The sequence below is a fragment of the Zasmidium cellare genome (genome assembly GCF_010093935.1).
Source record: "Zasmidium cellare ATCC 36951 unplaced genomic scaffold M409scaffold_1, whole genome shotgun sequence".
NCBI lineage: Eukaryota > Fungi > Ascomycota > Dothideomycetes > Mycosphaerellales > Mycosphaerellaceae > Zasmidium > Zasmidium cellare.
In genome coordinates this window covers 1195580-1215684 of record NW_022986945.1, presented here as the reverse complement: position 1 = coordinate 1215684, position 20105 = coordinate 1195580, and the positions used below count along the sequence as shown (strand labels likewise).

The following is a 20105-nucleotide window of genomic DNA, read 5'->3' as shown; positions in this document are numbered from 1 at the left end:
CACATCGAACGACATCAGGCATGCACATCACTGTGTACAGCGACATGTATTAGTATCTGTTCGCATTCGACAGGGAAAAGCGACGGCGTTTTGGAGGACGGCATTCACGGGGATCATACAGGACGGCGAAGGAATGGGCGACTTGCTTCGAAGACGACAGATCGAATGAGGCAAGACAGCACGCCTCACATAAGCAGGAGGCTGGGCTGTCTGGTCGAGGAAGAGACGGATACCCAAAAGGTGAATGAAGAATGGTAGAGACGGAAGAGAGAGAGATGCATGGCTTTTGGAGATATACCCCCGAGTTTTTGGTTGCTTTTGCTTTGCTTATTTGCTGTACCCTGCACTATACTCTCTCAAACTGGCTCTGAGCTAGAACGCGAAAGTGAGTTGCATCGCCAGGTGCGTGAGACCCACTCCTTTTCTTCTCTCGCAGGAGAGACGCAGTACAGCAGCTTAATACATTACCCACCAACCTTTCTTCGGCCACGATTTCCTTGCTCTGCAGCTGTGGCACAAGCTCCCATACATGTGTAAAGGATGAAGGACAAAGGAGTTCATTATTATCGCCGCTCCTCGAAACATCATCATATCCATATGATCTGTCCAGCCATACGCATCAACATCTATTCCCCAATTCTATGTACGCCACGCTTGCAGATCTGTCGTCAGGAGGGTTTCCTACCTCTATCCATCCATCCATGCATCCCGGCCAAATTAGGAATATACACTACGAGATACTCATCATGACATGACAACAAGGGAATTTCAACTTCCAAACACTAAAAAGCCAAATCAACCCGACCCTTTCCCAGGCCCCTTCCTCTTCGTCATCTGAAAGCTCACATCCGTCGCAACGATGGCTAATGTAGCCAACAATAACGTCCCACCACAGAAACTCTGCGCACCAGGCCAGCTTTCTGGGAAGATCGCTCCTCCAACAGGACTTCCGATGAGGATACCCAAAGCACCAGCGAACATGTTGATTCCGAATCTCGTGCCGATTGTTCGGAGGTCGCTCGTCATGGACGCTACTGCAGCGCCTTGGAGAGAGACGAACGCGCCTGAGCAGAAGCCGTAGAGGAAACACCAGACAATCAGGCCTGCCGTGCTGTGTTTGATGGCGATCCAGCAGAATGCGAGGAGCGTCGCGGCGGCTGTGGTGCATGCGAGTACCTTCAGGGGGTGGAAGAACTTGTCTGCGATGAGGGATGGAACGATCCGCCCAGGTATTGAGCCCACGTTGAGGAAGATGAGCATCCAGAACTCCAGCCCCAGGCCGTGGTTGGCGGCGAATTGTTCGATGAAGAAGTAAGGTATATACTGACCAACGAACCCAAAGAACGTCGCCAGGTTCATGAATTCGAAAGGGACCTCCTTCAGGATCGATGTGTCGAAGATCTTTCGGCGTCCAGGGGGCTTGGCGCGTGGTTTAATGACGAGGATGGGGACGACGAGGGTGACGATGGCAATGAAGCCAATGATGCGGACGGCCCAGCCGAAGCCAATGGTAGGTTGAACGTAGGTGAAGATAATAGGGTAGACGACACCGCCCAGAGACGAGCCTGAGGCAGAAATACCCATGGCCAGAGCACGCTTCTTGCTGAAGTAGGAGGGCAGGACGCTGGTGGCGGTGATGAATAGTGCACCGCCTCCAATGCCGCAGCATATTCCTTGGGCGAGCATCAGTTGCCAATACTCTTTACAAAGAGAGGTCATCATGATGCCGAAGACCACCGAGATAGATCCAAAGATGACCAGCAGTCTTGGCGAGCCGATGTCGAAAAGAGGACCCCACGATATCGGTGAGGCGCAAAGAAGGAAGGATGTCAAAGTGCCGATCCATGCGATTGTCGAGTTGGTTTCGTCTGAGATCAAAGTGGCCTTGTAGTACGTCTGAAAGACACCAAACGCATTGATCAAACCCCAAGTGTTGAAGAAGAGGAAGTAACCACCCAGTACCTGCAACCAGGCCGTCGTTCCACCATCAGGAGGTGGTCCCCCAGGTGGTCCCATGGGCTTCGGAGGAGCTTCGAGCTTTGGAGGTTGAACAAACTCCTTCGATACTGATCTAATAGACGAGCGACTGTCTGACCGCTGGTGCGCATTTTCCGGAACTGCGAGAGGCGAGCGATTCCAGGGCCACGTGTGGTTGTGTGGTGAGCCCGGTGACTCGGGCCCTGGGAATGCAGGATGATAGCCAGGTGACTCTGGAGGACTGTAGTGGTGTCGTACATCTTTGGGTAGGAAACTCTGCTGCGTGGGCGAAGCAAGGTTGAACGAATGTCGTGTGGGGGAGGCATCGTCATGTGGCTCGTTGACGTGAGGCACGAGGTGTCTGGTCGAATCTGCGAAGTCGCCGGCTCTGTATGGACGAAAGGAGTCCTGTGTCACTGGTCGGAAGCCTGAAGCGCCTGATACGTCACGAGAATGGGCTGGCCAATTGGATGCAAAAGATGCGTCTCGAGAATGATAAGGGGTCTCTTGCATTTGAAAGTGATAGTCATCTTCCTGGTGCGCCATGGTGAGCGATGTGTTGATTCAAGGAGTGAGCGTCGCTCTGATACGGCCTCAAGCTGTCATAGTCTCAGGTCTCAAGAGAAGGGATGGCCTCCACCAGTTCGTCGCTTGGCAGACGACCGGTCACGGATACACTTCGTCCGAGAGATAACTGCCGATCGAGACCCAAGAAAAGCTGAGAAGTGCTCGCGCGAGACGTGAGGTGACCGCGGTGATGGAACGCAAACGAGAATGTTGAGGGCCTGCCGGGATGCGGAACTCTAGATGCTTGGTATAATTGCTGATTCAAGAAAGTCCCGTATGGAGGATCGCAGGCTATAAGGCAGATGCAGCAGGCGGAGGGAGGTTGAACAGCAGTATACGAGCACAACCGAACAAACGAGCAGCGAGAACGCTGGGCACACCAGTGAGCAACAGCGTGCAGACGCGTGCTGTAGTGGAAGTCGATATGGCGCTCTGGCCTCACATGGCAGCAGAAGCGCTGCTCGTAGGGCTCGCGTGCCGGTCGGCTAGCAGGATGCGCAGCAGATAGCGCAGGATGGCAGTGGGTTCGAGCGATATCGAATGCCGCATTTAGCAGCAGATGCTCTCGTTTCACCAGTCATGGTCTTCGTCTGTGTGGGCCGCTAGAAATCCCCTGCCCTGCCCATGCCCGCCGTGTTGGTAGAAGCACGGGCAGCTGCGGTGTGTGTGTTGCCGCGAGCATGCTCTGTTCGATGCTGCTGCGGCGGTTGCGAGACCATCCCCATGGCGGTGACGTCTCCTGGCCGTGGGCGGAGGCGTTTGTGCGGCGTGAAAGCTGGAGGGGAGTTGTCACAGCGTAAGGAGGCCGTCGAAATATACTTCCAACGCGCGATGAACCTTCGCCTTCGGGCGCTCGGCCTGCAAGGGCTCCCGCTGAAAATCCTCCGAAATGGGCCAAGCGCAGCTTCCTTTCAGCCACAGCCGCCCTGCCCGTTGGCACTTTAAACATCACCTTGCTTGACGCAGAGATAGCCGGCGGTAACGTTGGGTCCGCCTGAACGCTCGCAGCACTTCACCTGTACCCACCAGTGCATGCTGCATCGTTATCAACACTTGCCTGCGCATTCGTACGAGACGGCCAGCGCACAGTGCCAGGCGCAAGAGAGCACAGTGTGGCGCTGCGCTCTCGAAGAAGACGCATCCATGTCATCTTCATCAGACAAATTAAGGGGCATCTGCAACGGAGCGGGTCCTCCAAGCTTCTGAATCTGACTCTTGCTCCACCGCACACGAACAACGACTCGCTTGATCCCAGCGTTTGCCAGCCGAACGGGCTCGCCGCGACGGCAGAGTTTTTGCGAGCCCAGCGCAGAGTCTGATTGAGACGGCGAACAAAGGACTGCTCGTACACGATGCATCTCGTCTGTACATGGTGCATTCCGCCCCGGCCGTGCCACCGCGCACACCACGCGCTCGCTGCGGTGTTGCGACACTGCAACGCTACCGATATGGCAGACCCTCTGCAGGGAAGCGGCGAATGGAACGGTTGCAGAAGGCCTTTCCGTGAAACGGGGCTCCCCTTGGCGAGCTTCGCGGTCAATCTTTGCTCCAAAGCTTGATCGCCCTGGGTTAGTTCCTCCGTCCGCGTCGCGTACGCATCCGACGAGATAAGTATAGCAGAGTCGTGGTGTGAACTGCCCAGTCGCATGCCTACGGCCCTTCCCAACGGATCCCGGCTGCTAGCACGTGGAGACTTGTGAATCGCGGGCATGAGCAATACATAGGCGTCGCCCATCCTGCCGTTGCGTATCGATGGAGTCTGGCTCCGTTGTACGTCGAACTGTCATCCATCCCCTTGGGCGACCATGAGTGAGACAGCTCCTTCCATCGAGTACGGCCCAGAGGTCGGCAGTCGACAGACCTCCCACCTCCAGCTCTTCCAAGATGTCGTCAACGCCCAACCAAACGCAACCGCCCTCATCGCCAAGCACCAGTCGCCCAGAGCCTTCCGCTGGGTGGGCAGCCAACACGTCGATAAGGATTACGTTCAATGGACATACGCAGATCTGGATCGCGGGGCTAGACGCCTCGCGACTGCCTTAAACAGACTGACGCATATCGAACGAAGGCCCATCGCCGCTCTCATCAACAATCAGGTAGAATGGGCTCTACTGTACTGGGCGTCCGCATACCTGCATTCGCCATTCGTACCAATCAATCCAAAGATCGCAACCAGGACCGAGGAAATCAACCACATGCTGGATCTGGTCAGCCCGGTTGTGGTCATTACTGCCGATCTGACCATTGCTGGCCAGCTGGAGCAAAGCCTTTCAGAGAAGCTGATGTCGTCTATAGCTGTCAGGATGACCTTGTCGACAGCTGGCGCAGAGACCACGAATCCTTGGAACCTTCTCTCGGGCGTCATGTCAGGTGACCCAACGCCTCCTGATACCCCAGACGTCGTGGCTGCCGACGACACAATTGTCATCCTCTTCACTAGCGGAACGACATCGCTGCCCAAGCCATGCGCTTTAACGAGCTTCCAATGCCTGAACGCGGCATTGGGTTACATGGATTCTCAAAAGATCAATTCCAGCCATCGATTTGTACAACATCTTCCTGGGTTCCACTCGTACGGCATAGGATGGTCGCTCGGTCTGTGGCTCAAGGGCGGCTTGATCATCTACCCGTCAGAGTCCTTCGAGGCGCAAGCGACCCTGGAGTGCTTCGACCAGCTTAAAGCTACGCACATGGGTCTCGTCCCCACAACTGCTCAAGCTATCCTCGCACATCCTTCTTTCGCCAAGACAGATCTTAGCACTCTTGTCAGTGTTGACATCTCTGGAGCAGGTGTTCTGCCCAGTCTCGTTGACTCCTGCACGGCAGCGTTGAAGGTTCCCTCCACAACCAGCTATGGCATGACCGAAAGTCCTGGCACCGCCACATGGGGTGTCGATGAAGGCTCTGTTCTTCGTGAAGGTGAGGTCATGTCTGGTAGACCGGTGCGAAATGCAGTCATGAAGATTTGTGAGCCTGGAACTCGAAACGTTGTACCTCGTGGCGACTTTGGTGAGCTTCACAATGGTGGCCCGCAGGTCATTCCGCACTATATGGACTCTCGAGTCTCTCAGAAGGACTTTTACCAAGACGACGAGGGCATCAGGTGGATCATCACTGGAGACCAGGCAGTCATGGATGTGGACGGTGCTGTGCGGATCACTGGAAGATACAAAGATATGATCATCCGAGGTGGCGAGAACATCTCCCCTGCCAGTATTGAGGACTACCTGAGTAAGAAAGAAGATGTCTTCACTGCATATGTTGTGGGTGCTCCAGACGACATGGCCGGCGAAGTGCCAATCGCTGTTATCACCACTGTGGACGACCGAGAAGCCAACCTGTCGGAGCTGAAGCAAGACGTTACCCGAGACCTTGGTGCGGCTTTTGCGCCAAAGATGATCCTCCACCTGAAGAAAGACCTTGGATTGGACGCCTACCCCAGTACAGCGTCTGGCAAGATTCGCAAGGTCGAATTGGCCAAGGTTGTTCGCGAGTACTTAAAGGCGCAACAAGAAGCAGGCCTCGACAAGTCTGGCTCGACCATTGACTCTCTCATTGGTATCTGGAAGATGATTAGTGGCACCGATGGCCTGCTCCCATCTACCCTCATTGAGTCCTTTGCTGACTCACTGATGATGATGCAGCTGTCAGGCATGGTGAAGAAAGAGCTTGACAGAGACATCACTGTCGAGGACTTCAAACTGTGCGAGACGATTCAAAGCCAGGCCGACTTGATTGAGTCGAGACCTTTAAAGAGTGCTGTTGTTGCGAAGCCTATGCGCGAAGGACCTCCGACGATTCATGACATGCCTCATGCGCACGACCAGCCGGAGGTCTTCGAGCGGACACAAACGGCCGTCACAGGCCTGATTGCTCCCCTCGGAATGAAGTGGGAGGATGTTGAGGATGTCATTCCACTTCCGGACTGGGACACAATCTTCTGCTACCGCTCTCGCCCGTCTTCCTGGAACTTGCGCTTCAGCTATAACGCACCTGTTGACGCAAGTGCGCTAGAAGGAGCCGTCAAAGCGTCGCTGGAGTATCACCCGACCATGAGATCTATGGCACTCGAGCAAGATGGAGAGACCCTGCTTGTCACTGTTCGATCTTCGGAAGAATGGTTCAAGGCTTCGATCACCACCGGTTGGGCAGTTCAGACTAAAGAAGATGTCAACACTTTACTTCTGGACGACCCCGTATATGACAACGCGAGCGCGCCAGGACCTCTCGTTCGATTCCATATTGCCAGAGTGCTGAGTGACGGTACTTCTGGCCTTGTGCTCATTGCATCGCACTCAGTCAATGATATGAGCATGACAAAAATCTGGCTCGAGGACATTGTCAATCTCTTGACTGGGGAAGGGACTGTCGGTCACCACGCGCAATTCAAAGACTATGCAACCGCTTTCTTCGACCACCGAGACGGTCTCGAAGCAGACAACGGAATCTCCTACTGGGCACAAAAGCACCAAGGCATCAGCCTCCTCCCAGAATCAACATACTGGCCAGCACAAAGGGCCGCCGAATGGTTCAAAGGTGTCGACGCAGGCTGGTCCCGCTGGAATGGCGGTAAAGCACGACGAGGCGAGCGCTCTGTGGCTCAGTCCGAGAAGATCAAAGCACAGAAAGGAATCCGAAGGATGGTTAAAGTCGACGACATCCTAAAACTAAAGGCCGAGCACAACGTCCCCGTCTTCATGCTCGTCAAAGCCGCCATCGCCATTATGAACATCTCTAAGACCGGCGCTAAGGAAGCCATCTTCGGGACGATCAATGCCGCGCGAACATGGCCCTTCAGCTCAGATTACAGCGCTCTCGAGCGCGAAGCATACACTGGCAACCCCCTCGACATTTCCGGTTGCACGACCGAGTACGTCCTCGACAGAATCCCTGTCGGTACATCCAAGTCTCTTTTGGCGTTCATGCAGCAAGTCACCAAGGACGAAGAGCAAAACTCTGCCTTTGCCCACACGCCTTTCTTCCGCATCGTTGACCGTCTGCGAGATCCCATCTCCGCCGACGATACCAGGACATTCGCCGAACGGGAGCGAGACGCAGACTCCATCCTCCCCTTGATCCGTCGACAGAGCTTCAACTGGCTGCCCACAGCCCCGACCGCACAGAATCCGAAGGGTCTGCGATTCCAGGAGATGTTGACAAGAATGGATAACGGTTTGACCATCACAGGTTTCCTAGCAGATGACAAACGCAGCGTCGCTTTGAGTTTCAGCTGGGATGCCGAACATCTCTCCTTCGCAGAGGCGGAGCGCGCATTGGATGAAGTCGTTGCCTTTGTGGACAAGATGGGCAAGGAGGAGAACTGGGGAGCGAGTGTCGCGGATTTGTTGAGGATGTAATTGTTCGTTCCTTGGATTGTGTTGGATTTTGCTTTTCTTGATTGGATTGATGACTAGGGTGGGCTGGGTAATGAATGAGGTTTGGATGGGATTACTACACGACAGATCAGATGAATTGGCAGGATGGGACGGATCGAGAGCCAGTGGCTATACATGCGTGTATGCTGTGTCTTGAGAGAGAGAAGGATATACATATAGTTGTCATTTTCCTATGGGGCTCAGAGAAATCTAATAGACATGGTTGGTTGACACGCAATCAGCTTCCGTTAGATTACTATCATCGACTGGGATGTCATCATCCACCGGCCTGTGGGGGGAATAGTGCTCGTCGCTCACTGGAAGCCGCCCTGGCGGCGATGGATCATCTTGCCGACACAGATCAGGAGTGGACTGTGCAATATTCTCATGGTGACGGAAAGGGCCCAGGAAGTGTGTGCTTGCTATAAATAGGCTGGCCAGGTCTTACAAGAGAAGTCGTTTCCCAGCAGCATCCGCAGCCGACCATGCTTTTGATGCGTCTGCTGGTGCCATCGCCAGTAACGAAGCTCTGGGGATGGCTACTAACGTCACCTGCAAAAGCGCCCTCAACAAGGCCGAACGCGCGCAGAGGCAGAATTAAGCGTGGTGGTGTTGTTCCAGCTGATATTAAACTTCACACAGAAAGGATCATCTGGCGAACCGTACAGAACGAGCTACGAGATGGGGAGCGAGACTCCCTCGTCCGTAACCCAGTAGCGGTTGCCTGTGGTCTTGAGTCTGGTCCACCGCAATTATGCCCAGTATGCGGATTCGTTCTAGTTCTAGGTTTTTGGCATGTCATCTAAGGAGTTTAACTATAGCGCTCTGTCTGGCGGTTGGGTGAGTGTGATGCCAGCTTGGCAGTCACATGATAAGGGGTTCGGTTCACTTCAAGTGAGCTTACCTGACTTCTGCTCTTACAGGCACAGCTTCTTCTCTTCTGCAGACATAGCGCCAACACGGGCAGCGTCTTCGGCCGCATGCTTGAGCTTGACTGGTGTCAGCTCTTGACACCTCGTCTGGAGCTTTTAAGTCAAGGCCTTGAGCTCAAACGGGCCAAATCTCCTCGTCGCGCGTCATTCGGTATAACTCGGCAATGATTTGCACATGACCGGCGAGATGCGTGTATTTGGCGCGGTTCACTACAGTTCTTGTCAAGACGACGTTTTCCAGAGTGTGGTTGATGCTTTCAACATCATTCATCGTCGTGTGCCGATGACAAGCGTCCGTGGAGGGAATGTGGGGATGGCCCGCTTGAATGAAGTTGCGGATCGTATCGTTCGCGTATCCGTCAGGGTACTTCCCATCCTGGAAGATGGACTGTTTTCCCTCGAACCAACCCCTTACTTCATCCAAGGTATGCCTGAGCTCTTCCTGAACCGCTTCGTCCTCAGGTGCTTTGATCTTAACCTGCATCTCGTGTCGCAACCGCCTCCCGAAGTTCTTGACAAGCCACCACAACAGATCAGGTGGCTTCGTGCCATACTGGTTTAGACATGTTCGGCAGACTAGGAGATGTTGGAAATCTTTGCTGCGGTCACCGCACCGAGTAAGAGTCCCAAAGCCGGCGCATGGATGCTGCATGTCCGATAGGGCTGGATCGTCACAGTTGCAGTCTAAGGTTGGTGCCATGCCCACGTCGTCGTTCAGATCCTCCTTGGCATCAAGGACGTCCACACCGCCGGCTTCATCCACGATGATCTCAAGCCAAGCAACATCGGTGTTCTTCGGATGTTGCCTCCACATGTTGTGATCCTCGACCTGGACAATATGAAGGACTTCTCATGGATCGGTTCTCCTCCCACCGCTTGCATACTCACCACACACGACAACGGCGGCACCATTAGATACTTGGCCCGGAGAGAGAAGGACCCCAAGACGAGTTATTCGGTACGGGCGTCCACGAAGTTGAAAGTGTTGCGTTCTCACATCTCTCCGATTTTAGAAGCGACTAAGCTCCTAATCGTACTTTAGGCTGATGGATGCTCCACTTTGAGTATAACGACGAGGGTAGTCTGCGTGTGAGCCTACTCAGCTCTCTCTGCTAGGCAACGGTACGTACCAGGTGGGTCTCCAGTTTCTTCGACTATTTCCTGGGCGCGAGCTACGAGTGGGAGAGCCCAAGGCATGTCCATGGTAGGAATGAAAATTATTGGACAACCTCTCGACAATCCCAGCGGTTTGGTCATGGAATGCCTCGGCTCAAAGCGTATAGCCCTCTTGTATGGCATGAGTCTGATGCGAAACAGATCACTGCCAGGCATGGCGTACGTTTGTTGCTTTGAGTTGAACGAAACACCATCGGCAACGTTCTTCCTCCAGAGGGCCCATTAGCGAGATATTCGTCTTCAAGATGGCGGACTACTCGATGCATGCCGTCTGTAGTGGTGATGATGCCGTGACATCGTGTCGACACGCAACGCTCGAGAGGAGAACAATTCTCGATTCCTCTGACCCTTGAACCTGTCGGTTTCTGGAAGAAGTCCCTCTGCAGAGCTGCGACACTGCTAGGTGCCGCCCTAATCATGGATTTGTCTTCTCTATTGGTGTCTTTGTCGATGTTTTGGTGTCCAATCGTACTCTGCTAACAGAAAATACCAGTCGGATGGCCTGGAAGATTGGTCTTAGAAGTGCATCCAAATATGTTTGTATTGTATGGCAGTCACTCGCACGTATTTGAAGTTTCCTTAGATTGTCTCGAATGTTTGGTACGGGTTCCTGGTGCCGCGCGGTTGCGTGCAGCAGGATGCATGCGCAGCCGCCGGGTCGAAAGTGTCGACTTATGCGACGTCAACTGCACGTTGTTCATCAAGTCAGCCATGCGTCGACTTTCACATAGCCACCGGACTCTATCGTCGAACCGCGCGGGAGAACGATGTTCGAAGATGCATGGGATGCTGTTTCAACCCCTGCATGTTGCGGTGGCTGAGTGCTGCGAGTGGCCTCAACGCTGTGCCGCCATGGGGTGGCTATTGGACGAGAGCGCGTGGGGTGGTCGCTGCACGCAGGCATCGCTGCGAGAACGATGTGGTTAATAAATAGTTCTTGTTGTGGTACAGAACCAGTCCGTCGAAGTGAATTATTCCTGCGTACTTACCTTTGATGATTGAGCATGACGGATATACCTCTGCGTGAAAGCGGTGTGTCGACTTGGGAAGCCCGGAAGAGTCCCACTGGATGGCCTGGGGCGGGTGTGGCGGACAGGAGTCTGAATCTCTTGTGTCTCGATGGAGGCGGGATCAAAGGTCTTTCCTCTTTATACATTCTGGAGAAGATTCTGGCGATCAAGTCTCGCCGTGGTGAGGAGCCCCGACCATGCGAATACTTCCACATGATCGGCGGGACGAGTACTGGAGGGTCAGTGTGATCTTCAACATACTGCGCAAGTACTGAGCTGACGGGCTGCAGGCTGATCGCGATAATGCTTGGCCGGCTAGAAATGTCAGTAGAAGCGTGCATTGAAGCCTATGTCGAATTAGCTGGCGAGGTATTTGGCACCAGGAAACATCGGTGGGGATTCGATATCTTCCTCCACGAACAAGAGAAATACGATAGCGAAATTCTGAAGCGAGCCATTCAAAGAGTGGTGGATCGGAGAGGACTCGACAAGGACGCGCTGATGAAAGAATGGGGTTCGGACTGTGCAACGTAAGTCATGACGCGCAACGTAGAACGATATGTGCTCACATTTTGCAGTTTCGTATGCGCTACAGCAGCAGATGCGGTTGGTGGGACCACTGTATGCTTCCGCAATTATCCCCCACGAGCGGACACTGCACATCTATACAATACGACGAAGATTTGGGAGGCAGCCAGAGCCACATCGGCAGCGACTACGTTCTTCGACCCCATCGAGATTGGGCGGCATGGGGAAACATTCGTGGACGGAGGACTCGGCGCGAACAACCCCATCAACGAAATGTGGAGAGAGGCATCCGACTTCTTCTGCCCGGGCGGTCGTCTAGAAGATAAGATCGCTTGCCTGGTGTCGATTGGTACCGGTGTCGACTCGCTCCAAAGCTTGAAGGGATCTGTGAAAGGAACTGTGAAGACTCTTGTTGCAATGTCAACGGAGACGGAGAGGACGCACCAGGCGTTTCAGAACCAGCATCCGGAGTTGTGTAGCTCGAGCAGATATTTTCGGTTCAATGTCCCCGAGCTGAGTGAGATTGGTATGGACAAAGCGAAGAAGCAGAAGACGGTCGCTGCACAGACTCGCAATTATGTGATGAAGTTCGACGTGCATGAGCGGATCGAGCAGTGTGCCGGTGCGATGGCGGAGGGGAATGTGTTTAGTTAGAAGGCGGTCAGCAGTCGAATGCTACAAGTGAAGTCGGCAAGGAAGGGATGTCTGGGTAATGGTAATACGTCCATGATCAAGGCGACTAGTATCTGTTCTCCGTTGACTCGCACGCGTATTTTCGCGATATGCTGAGTACTTGTTGAACGCTAGGTTTATAAACAGTGGTTTCAAACTGTGGGCGTGTAAGTCAGATATGCAGACCTTTTCGTCCCTTGACAGCCGATTTCAACCTCTTCAGAAGACCTGTGGGAAACCGGTGGCCACTGGTGGTGGAAGGTGAGTGAATGTTTGGCAGAGGATTTGCAAGCATGTGAAAAGCCACAACGTCACCTGAGCTCCTGAGACACGTGGCTTTGCCTTTCGTGGGGCAGCTGCGCCACATCCAGAACAGCACCCACGATGCAGGAGCAGCATCAGCGTCGGAAGGCAGCTGCTTCACTTTCACTTTCACTCTCAAACAACTATCTTTTGAAGAACCCAAAGACTTCAGCGCTGATTTCGGATCTTTATAATAACCCCTCCTCCGACCTGTATCATCAGCTAGATAGACGAATCAGACTAAACGCTCCTTGTGCCGCGCAGCACCTTCCAACATGTTCAACCGCGAGTCCCTCTTTGGAAACAGGCAACCTCCTCCGCCAGGGCAGCGACAACCTGTTAGACAACAACCACCACCCTCTTCCTACGAACAACCTCCTCGATACAGCGAAGACCGTCGAGCACCTCCGCCCCAACCGCAACAGTCAAGAGGAGGAAGAATGCAGCTACGACCTGTCAACTCCCCGGCAGAGCTCATCGTTTTCAACGTCTGTACAGTCTCACCGTATGATGTGCCGCCGTCACGCGATGGAGAGACGTATTTGTTACTTCAGGGTAAATACGTGCTGACTGCACGGCCTCATCCTTCCATTGAGGGGGGCGCCATCGGCTTGAACCAGATTCAGCGAAGATGGATGAACGTCGCTTTGGCCGATGTGGTGGATGCGGAGATCTATGACCCGTTCAGGCAAGGGAAACAGTGCTACTTGGGCAATATGGACATCGAAATCGGCTTCGCTACCAACAAAGCTTTGAGCGAGGCCGTCGACCAAGATGAACTCGCCGACGCTGTTATCAAGACATTCAGAAATCAGATCTTTGCTCCAGGACAAGACTTTCTCCTCGACTTCAAAAGTGTGAAGCTCCAAGGCAGTGTTAAGACAGTGGAACTGGTGGACCTCGCGAGGTTAGGGTCGGAAGGCAAATCAGAAGTGAGTTTACAGGACGCTCGCTCAACTCATCGCAGCATCGCATACTAACCAGACTTTTAGACCAACCCACAGGCTCGAGGCATACTCACGCCAGAGTCTCGCATCAACTTCTACAAAAATGCAAAGTCTCCGATCAACCTCAAAGGCTCGACACGACGACCTGCAGCCAACTCTATCATTCGCCCAGACTTCAAATTCGAAGACCTAGGTATCGGTGGTCTTGACAAAGAATTCAGCGACATCTTCAGACGAGCGTTTGCCTCACGCATCGTTCCTCCAGGGCTTGCAGACAAACTTGGTATTCAGCATGTTCGTGGAATTCTCCTCTATGGCCCACCTGGCACCGGAAAGACGCTCATCGCACGACAAATCGGCAAGATGCTTAACGCGCGAGAGCCCAAAGTCATCAACGGACCCGAGGTACTCAACAAGTACGTCGGTCAATCAGAAGAGAACATTCGAAAGCTATTCGCCGATGCAGAGAAGGAGCAGAAAGAGAAGGGCGACGAATCTGGGTTGCACATCATCATATTCGATGAACTCGACGCTGTCTGCAAGCAGCGTGGCTCTGGCGCAGGAGGAGGCACTGGCGTTGGAGACAGTGTGGTCAACCAGTTGCTTTCCAAGCTTGATGGTGTTGAGCAACTAAATAACATTCTCCTCATAGGTATGACGAACCGGAAAGACATGATCGACGAGGCATTGCTACGATCTGGACGATTAGAAGTGCACATGGAAATCAGTCTCCCGGACGAGCCAGGCCGACAGCAAATTCTCAAGATCCACACAGGGAAGATGCGCGACAATGGCAAGCTATCTGGTGATGTCGATCTAGCTGAGCTTGCAAAGCACACCAGGAACTTTTCAGGTGCTGAGATCGGTGGTCTGGTCAAGGCCGCCAGCAGTTTTGCTCTTCAGCGACACATCAAAGGAGGCACCGTTGCAGCGCTCTCCGACGACATTGGAGAGATTCAACTCCGCATGCAAGACTTCGTCAACGCGTTACAAGAAGTTAAGCCGTTGTTCGGTGTCAGTGAAGAGGACCTGGAGCGTTGTGTCGAGGGCGGTATCATTCACTTTGGGTCCCACATCGACAAGATCCTCAGAGATGGACAACAATACGTACAACAAGTACGCAGCTCGGCCTCACAACATTTGTCTGTTCTGCTACACGGCCCCAGCGGTTCCGGAAAGACGACCTTGGCTGCCCAAATCGCCCTTAACTCACAGTTCCCATTCATCAAGCTAGTCAAGGCCGTGGATATGGTGGGCATGAATGAGATTCAGAAGATTCAACACCTCAGCAAAGTCTTCACAGACGCCTACAAATCGCCTCTCAACGTGCTCGTGTTGGACGAGATTGAGATGTTTGTGGATTGGGTGCCTGTTGGACCTCGCTTCTCCTCGGCGGTACTCGCTGCTTTGAAGGTCCGTAGACTCATCCCCAAACCTACATTTTCGAGAAGGGTACTGACACATATCGCAGGGACTGATGGGCAACAAGCCTCCGAAAGGTCGGCCTCTCCTTGTAATCGCAACCACTTCTGAGCGAAGTGTGTTACAGCAACTACAACTCAAGTTCAACGCCGAGATAGCGATACCGAATGTGAGGCCGGAAGAACTACCTCAGATCATGCAGCAGTCAGGCGAGTTCTCGAACCAAGACATCCAGAGAGCTGTCAGTGAGATAGGAGACTTCCCAGGTGGTGTAGGCATTCAGCAAGCGATCTTGGCCATTCAAACGGCTGTGCAAGATTCTGATCGTGTCGGACGGTTTGTGGAGGTTATGGGAGAAAAGATCCACATGTAGAGATAGTATAGAGCTGCACAGAACTAACTGCACGGCGCAACCAGCCTTGTCATGAACAGATATCTCGTCTCACAGTCATCGTATTTCCGTCGAGAGAAATACTTCATTCTGGCCAATCGGAGCATATATTCACTTCATCGGTCACATGACCTCGCTGCTCGCTTGCCCAAAGAGCAGCTCAAAACCTTTGTTCGGCCGTGGCAGGATCCTCGGCCGATTAGCGTCATCGCTTGCTTGAGATCATTCACGCATTCAACCTCTGTCCCTATCGAACTTTCTACCTCCCACACTCCTACAACCACGACTCTATCGCAAAACCATCACACTACTCACCGACAAGTCGAAATCAACCTCACAATGTTCAGGAGAGTTCTCGCCACCGCCCCGGCGCAGGCCAGCAAGGCCATCACCACCGCCGCAACAGGCGCTCGCCCTCAATTCGTCCGCAGCGTCGCACCCGCCACACAACAAGTCGCCGCACGACGGTCGTATCACGAAAAGGTGCTCGACCACTACAACAACCCGCGCAATGTCGGCTCGATGAAGAAAGACGCAGAGGATGTGGGCACGGGATTGGTCGGTGCGCCCGCTTGTGGCGACGTGATGAAGCTTCAGATCAAGGTCGACCCCGCCAACGACACCATCACCGACGTCAAGTTCAAGACGTTTGGATGCGGCAGTGCGATTGCGAGCAGTTCGTATTTGACGGAGCTTGTACGGGGCATGACGCTGGAGCAGGCGGGGAGGATTAGGAACACGGAGATTGCGAAGGAGCTTTGCTTGCCTCCTGTTAAGCGTGAGTATACCACGAGACATCTCCTTCCACGAAGAATACATTGCTGATGACCGTGTGATAGTCCACTGTAGCATGCTTGCGGAAGATGCGATCAAGTCCGCCATCAGCAACTACTACACCAAGAACCCCAAGGCGCGAGCAACTGACCTCGGCGGCACCGGCGCTGCCATGCCCAAGATTGAAATCGAGAAGTTACCCGCCGACGCACCTGCCCAGGCAACCACATCGGCGTAGACTGTTCATTGTCAGAGATGCGGCAGAGGGGAATGACGAAAGCATGAGTTGTATGAGATGAGAGGGGGTGGCAGTCCTGATAAGACTGAAATGTTCTTTTGTGGTTGCTTTTAGCGAAACGGGTTTTGCACATATTCGGCGTTGTGTCGACTTGACTTATGGGATAGGAAAAGAAGGCAAATGGGAGGGTTTTCTTGAGAATGGAAACAGATACCCTCAGTCACATCTATCTACCTTTACCCTCTAGGTAGCTGAAAAGAAATTGGCGTTCGCTGTCAAGCGACTCATTTCACAGGCCCTATCTGTTCCTAGTCATCCTTCATAACGGTCCATGCTGCTGCCTCAGACCATCTCGTTGAATCCACGGCACAGGCCTTGCGAATGCGAAAGAGGGAGCGGCGACAGACGTACGATACACTTTTCCGGCCACCGCAAACTCCGTCCAAAGTGGAACCCTGCACGATCCTCAACCTCTCAGCATCACTCATACCTGCATGACAAGAAATGGGCAGAAAAGCCTAATGCAGACATTCCATCAATGCAGATGCCTGACAAAACATTCGCTCCTTATATTATAGAAAGGTTGGCTGATTCTGTACTTTTCAAGGACACTTGCATCTTTCTTCTGATCCCTGTTCCGTTGACTTTTCGAAAAGACATCGAATCGTTTTCACCGCCGCTCAACAGCATGTAACGACCGACCATGGGAGTTTTGAAAGACATCGAACTCTACCTCACCTCTGCGGATCGATTGAACGATGATGGAGTCCCCTCTGCCTCGATAGCACTTCTCGAAGACCCTTTCGGCCCCATTCAATCGCATGTGATCACGAATGGCTACGAGGATCCGAATACGCTCTACCAAGCATGCAGTATCTCCAAGGCCATTACAGCGTTGGCGGTAGCGAAGCTGATCGATCAAGGCCGTTTGAGCTATGAGACCAAGGTGGTGGATTATGTCGACGAGGCGGTTCTGGAGGGGATTCTGGATCCGCGGACGGCGCATTTGATGGAGTTGGTTACGGTGGAATTATTGGTTTCGCATAGATCTGGACTCTCGCAGCATGGGTTCGCTGGACATACGGATGAGGAAGAGATGCCGACGTATCAGCAAGTCTTCGCTGGACGACCGCCGGCGAATAGTCCGAGGATGAAGTTCTTGAGTTTTCCGGGGAGTCAGTGTAGGTACTCTGGAGGGGGGTTTACGTTGCTACAACTTCTTCTCGAGAAAGTGACGAACACCCCTTTCCCCGACCTCATGCGTACCGTAGTCCTCGAACCCCTAGGCATGACACGAAGTCTCTTCGGCGACCTGGCCCCGGGAGAGGAGAACTACGCCAAACCACACACCACAGCCTACATGCCCAGCCCACGAGGCCACCACCGCTTCACCGAACTCGCCGCCGCCGGCCTCTGGACAACCCCAACAGACCTCCTCAAAGCCATGGCCGCAATCCAACACTCCCTCCACAGCACCGACACCTCCCCCACCACCTTCCTCTCCCGCCAACTCGCCGACCACATGCTCGCCCGCGTAACGCCCAACGACCCGGACACCGCCATGTCCTACGGCTGGTCCGTCGACGACACCTTCTTCGCACACGCCGGCTACAACGACCCGGGCTACAGCAGCTACCTCCTCGGCGCGCACGGCTACGCCGCGCCGCTCCCCCTCGGCGGCCTCCTGAAATCCCCCGGCCGCATGTCCCTCGCCATCATGACCAACTCCGCCCTCGGCACCGAGACCTACCAGCGCCTCGTCGCCGCCGTCATGTGTCTCAAAGCCTTCCCCTTGTACCCCTCCCTGCCGGACTTTGGCAGGAAAATGTCCTCGTTGATTCCGTACCCTGGTCCGGAGGGGGTGTTTATGGGAGATCTCTACAAAGCCTTCCTGGGCCATTGGACGGATTCCGCACACCTCCCTTCCTCACCCAACAAACGCGCCACGCCAGGCGCCAGCCCTGCAGCAGCGAGTAGCTATGCCATGGATGCGGAGTGGGAGATTTTCTCTGATAATGGGATTCCGTATATTGCGTTCGATGGGGTCGTCAAGCCGCAGAGGTTGATTGGGGGTGCGATGCCTTGGGCGCCGGCGACGGGGGCGCCGCATGAGATTTGTTTGGTTTTGGAGGGGTTGGAGATGGCGGTCAGGTTGTTGTATAGGGAGGATGGGGAGAGGGTTGTGGAGTTGGTGCAGGAGGAGGTTACTGTGCTGAAGAGGGTGAGGGGTGGGGAGGACGGGGTGGAAGGAGGATAGAGCTGATTTTAGCAATGGGAGAAATCCTCGTTGCCGTCTAGCTACATGCAGGCGAAGCTGAGGTCAGGTCGCTCCGGCGTTTCTCCATGAGTTCGTTACTTTTCTCGCGTTTGATGCACTCTATGCTACTATACATGATGCGGCGCATGCTCTTTGGAATTTGGTGCAATGCCGGAGCGCCCAGGATCTACTCCAGAAGATTGGCCTGGGAGTTGTAGAGAACCTCTACCACACTTCCCAACTTCTCGATCGTGTCAAGGGCAGCATCGTAGCCCACATCACGTCCTCCTTCTTCGAAAATCTCGATGACTCCCTTGCCCTGATCCAGCACGCCGACGATGACACGATCCAGGATCATCTGGCTGAGCTTCCGCTCCACCTGAGCTACGTCAAGGCCGACCACTTGCGCAACATGGCTGATCTCGACTCGTGAGAACGGCTCGATGACTTTGATCAGATTCTGCTCCAGCATGCTGTCGTAGAGGCGTCGAAGGTGAGATGCGATGAAACGGTCGCTACCGAGCTCGTATCGGTATGCGTGCAGTGCCTGTTCGTACTCCTCCAAGCTTCGGTTGTTGTGGGCCCGAGCTACAGCCTTCATGGCGTCGAGGTTCTTGCCGGCGTATCGAATGGCATGCTTCGAAGTCATGAGCGTATCGACGTCGTCCTTCAAGTTCAACATGATCTTGCAGAGAAGCATGTACTGCAGCGCGGATGTTGCCTTTGCTGCATCGTCCTGTGAGTGGTAGCCCTCCATCGCCTCGATGAAGTATGAGAATGCCGTGTTGAAGTCTCCATCCTCGGCGTGCAGCTGACCAGACTGCATGTCCAGACCGGCCTGGAGCAATGGCGGGGTGTATACAGATGCAGCACTTGTCCTCGCGCTGGTCAGCGCCGCTCTACCCTTGGGTACGTTTCCTAGCGCATGGTAGACTCTGCTCTCCAACAGTTGTACCTCCACCAAGACCAGCTTATCGTCTAACCGCCTCAGCTCTTTCAGAAGGTTGTTGATGAGGGTGAGTGCTTCGTAGTATGACTGCGTCTGCATGTGAAGGTTGACTAGACGAACTTCCAAGCTCTGGCGCAAGAAGCCTTGACGCTGTTGCACGGCCCAATCGATACATGACTTCGTGACGGAGATCTGCGTGTCGATGGTATTGGGAATGGCGGCGAGAAGGTCGAGGAGTTGGCGGACTGAGACGTATCAATGACTGAGGTTATAAGACAAACAACAGTGCTGCATACCTAGCTTTGCGGTCTTCGCTCTGGCGAAGCTGGAAAGAACGTCCCGCGTTTGTTGGATGAGGTTGGCGAGGTCTTGCGTCCGCTTGTGGTCACGGTAGAGCTCGCCCAGTCCAATGAGAGCATTCTCAAACTCCTTCACTGACTTTTCGTTGGTTCCTGGTGCTTTCGAGAGGATGTCCTTGTAGATCTGCTCGGCTTTGGCTGGCTGGTCTTTGGCCAGCTTCCTCGCCTCTTCTATCCGCTTTGCATTGTCTTCCGCGGCCATGTTGGCGGTGATGTTCTGCTGGTATT

The 20105-nt window shown here is 53.9% G+C and overlaps 8 protein-coding genes across 8 annotated transcripts; 5 read left to right on the top strand and 3 right to left on the bottom strand.

The window, feature by feature from the left end:
- Positions 1 to 717: 717 nt before the first annotated feature.
- Positions 718 to 2523, bottom strand: M409DRAFT_62116 (uncharacterized protein; the record flags this gene model as incomplete). Its single annotated transcript, XM_033815025.1, has 3 exons — positions 718 to 730; positions 878 to 2037; positions 2236 to 2523. 3 exons carry the CDS (start codon positions 2521 to 2523, stop codon positions 718 to 720), a joined length of 1461 nt encoding a protein of 486 aa, XP_033674749.1.
- Positions 2524 to 4349: 1826 nt separating this feature from the next.
- On the top strand, positions 4350 to 7901 carry M409DRAFT_48774 (uncharacterized protein; the record flags this gene model as incomplete). Its single annotated transcript, XM_033811038.1, has 1 exon — positions 4350 to 7901. The coding sequence occupies one exon, from the start codon at positions 4350 to 4352 to the stop codon at positions 7899 to 7901; it is 3552 nt and encodes a 1183-aa protein (XP_033674748.1).
- Positions 7902 to 8836: 935 nt separating this feature from the next.
- M409DRAFT_16128 (uncharacterized protein) lies at positions 8837 to 9665 on the bottom strand (the record flags this gene model as incomplete). Its single annotated transcript, XM_033803502.1, has 2 exons — positions 8837 to 8908; positions 8973 to 9665. 2 exons carry the CDS (start codon positions 9663 to 9665, stop codon positions 8837 to 8839), a joined length of 765 nt encoding a protein of 254 aa, XP_033674747.1.
- Positions 9666 to 11031: 1366 nt separating this feature from the next.
- Positions 11032 to 12219, top strand: M409DRAFT_62094 (uncharacterized protein; the record flags this gene model as incomplete). The annotated part of the gene is made up of 3 exons (XM_033815016.1): positions 11032 to 11276; positions 11328 to 11567; positions 11616 to 12219. The coding sequence occupies 3 exons, from the start codon at positions 11032 to 11034 to the stop codon at positions 12217 to 12219; spliced, it is 1089 nt and encodes a 362-aa protein (XP_033674746.1).
- Positions 12220 to 12815: 596 nt separating this feature from the next.
- M409DRAFT_16126 (uncharacterized protein) lies at positions 12816 to 15282 on the top strand (the record flags this gene model as incomplete). Its single annotated transcript, XM_033803501.1, has 3 exons — positions 12816 to 13472; positions 13533 to 14900; positions 14959 to 15282. The coding sequence occupies 3 exons, from the start codon at positions 12816 to 12818 to the stop codon at positions 15280 to 15282; spliced, it is 2349 nt and encodes a 782-aa protein (XP_033674745.1).
- Positions 15283 to 15639: 357 nt separating this feature from the next.
- On the top strand, positions 15640 to 16312 carry M409DRAFT_62092 (uncharacterized protein; the record flags this gene model as incomplete). Its single annotated transcript, XM_033815015.1, has 2 exons — positions 15640 to 16078; positions 16140 to 16312. The coding sequence occupies 2 exons, from the start codon at positions 15640 to 15642 to the stop codon at positions 16310 to 16312; spliced, it is 612 nt and encodes a 203-aa protein (XP_033674744.1).
- A 703-nt stretch (positions 16313 to 17015) lies between these two features.
- Positions 17016 to 18569, top strand: M409DRAFT_62091 (uncharacterized protein; the record flags this gene model as incomplete). The annotated part of the gene is made up of 1 exon (XM_033815014.1): positions 17016 to 18569. The coding sequence occupies one exon, from the start codon at positions 17016 to 17018 to the stop codon at positions 18567 to 18569; it is 1554 nt and encodes a 517-aa protein (XP_033674743.1).
- Positions 18570 to 18756: 187 nt separating this feature from the next.
- On the bottom strand, positions 18757 to 20079 carry M409DRAFT_35341 (uncharacterized protein; the record flags this gene model as incomplete). Its single annotated transcript, XM_033810378.1, has 2 exons — positions 18757 to 19763; positions 19815 to 20079. The coding sequence occupies 2 exons, from the start codon at positions 20077 to 20079 to the stop codon at positions 18757 to 18759; spliced, it is 1272 nt and encodes a 423-aa protein (XP_033674742.1).
- Positions 20080 to 20105: the final 26 nt, after the last annotated feature.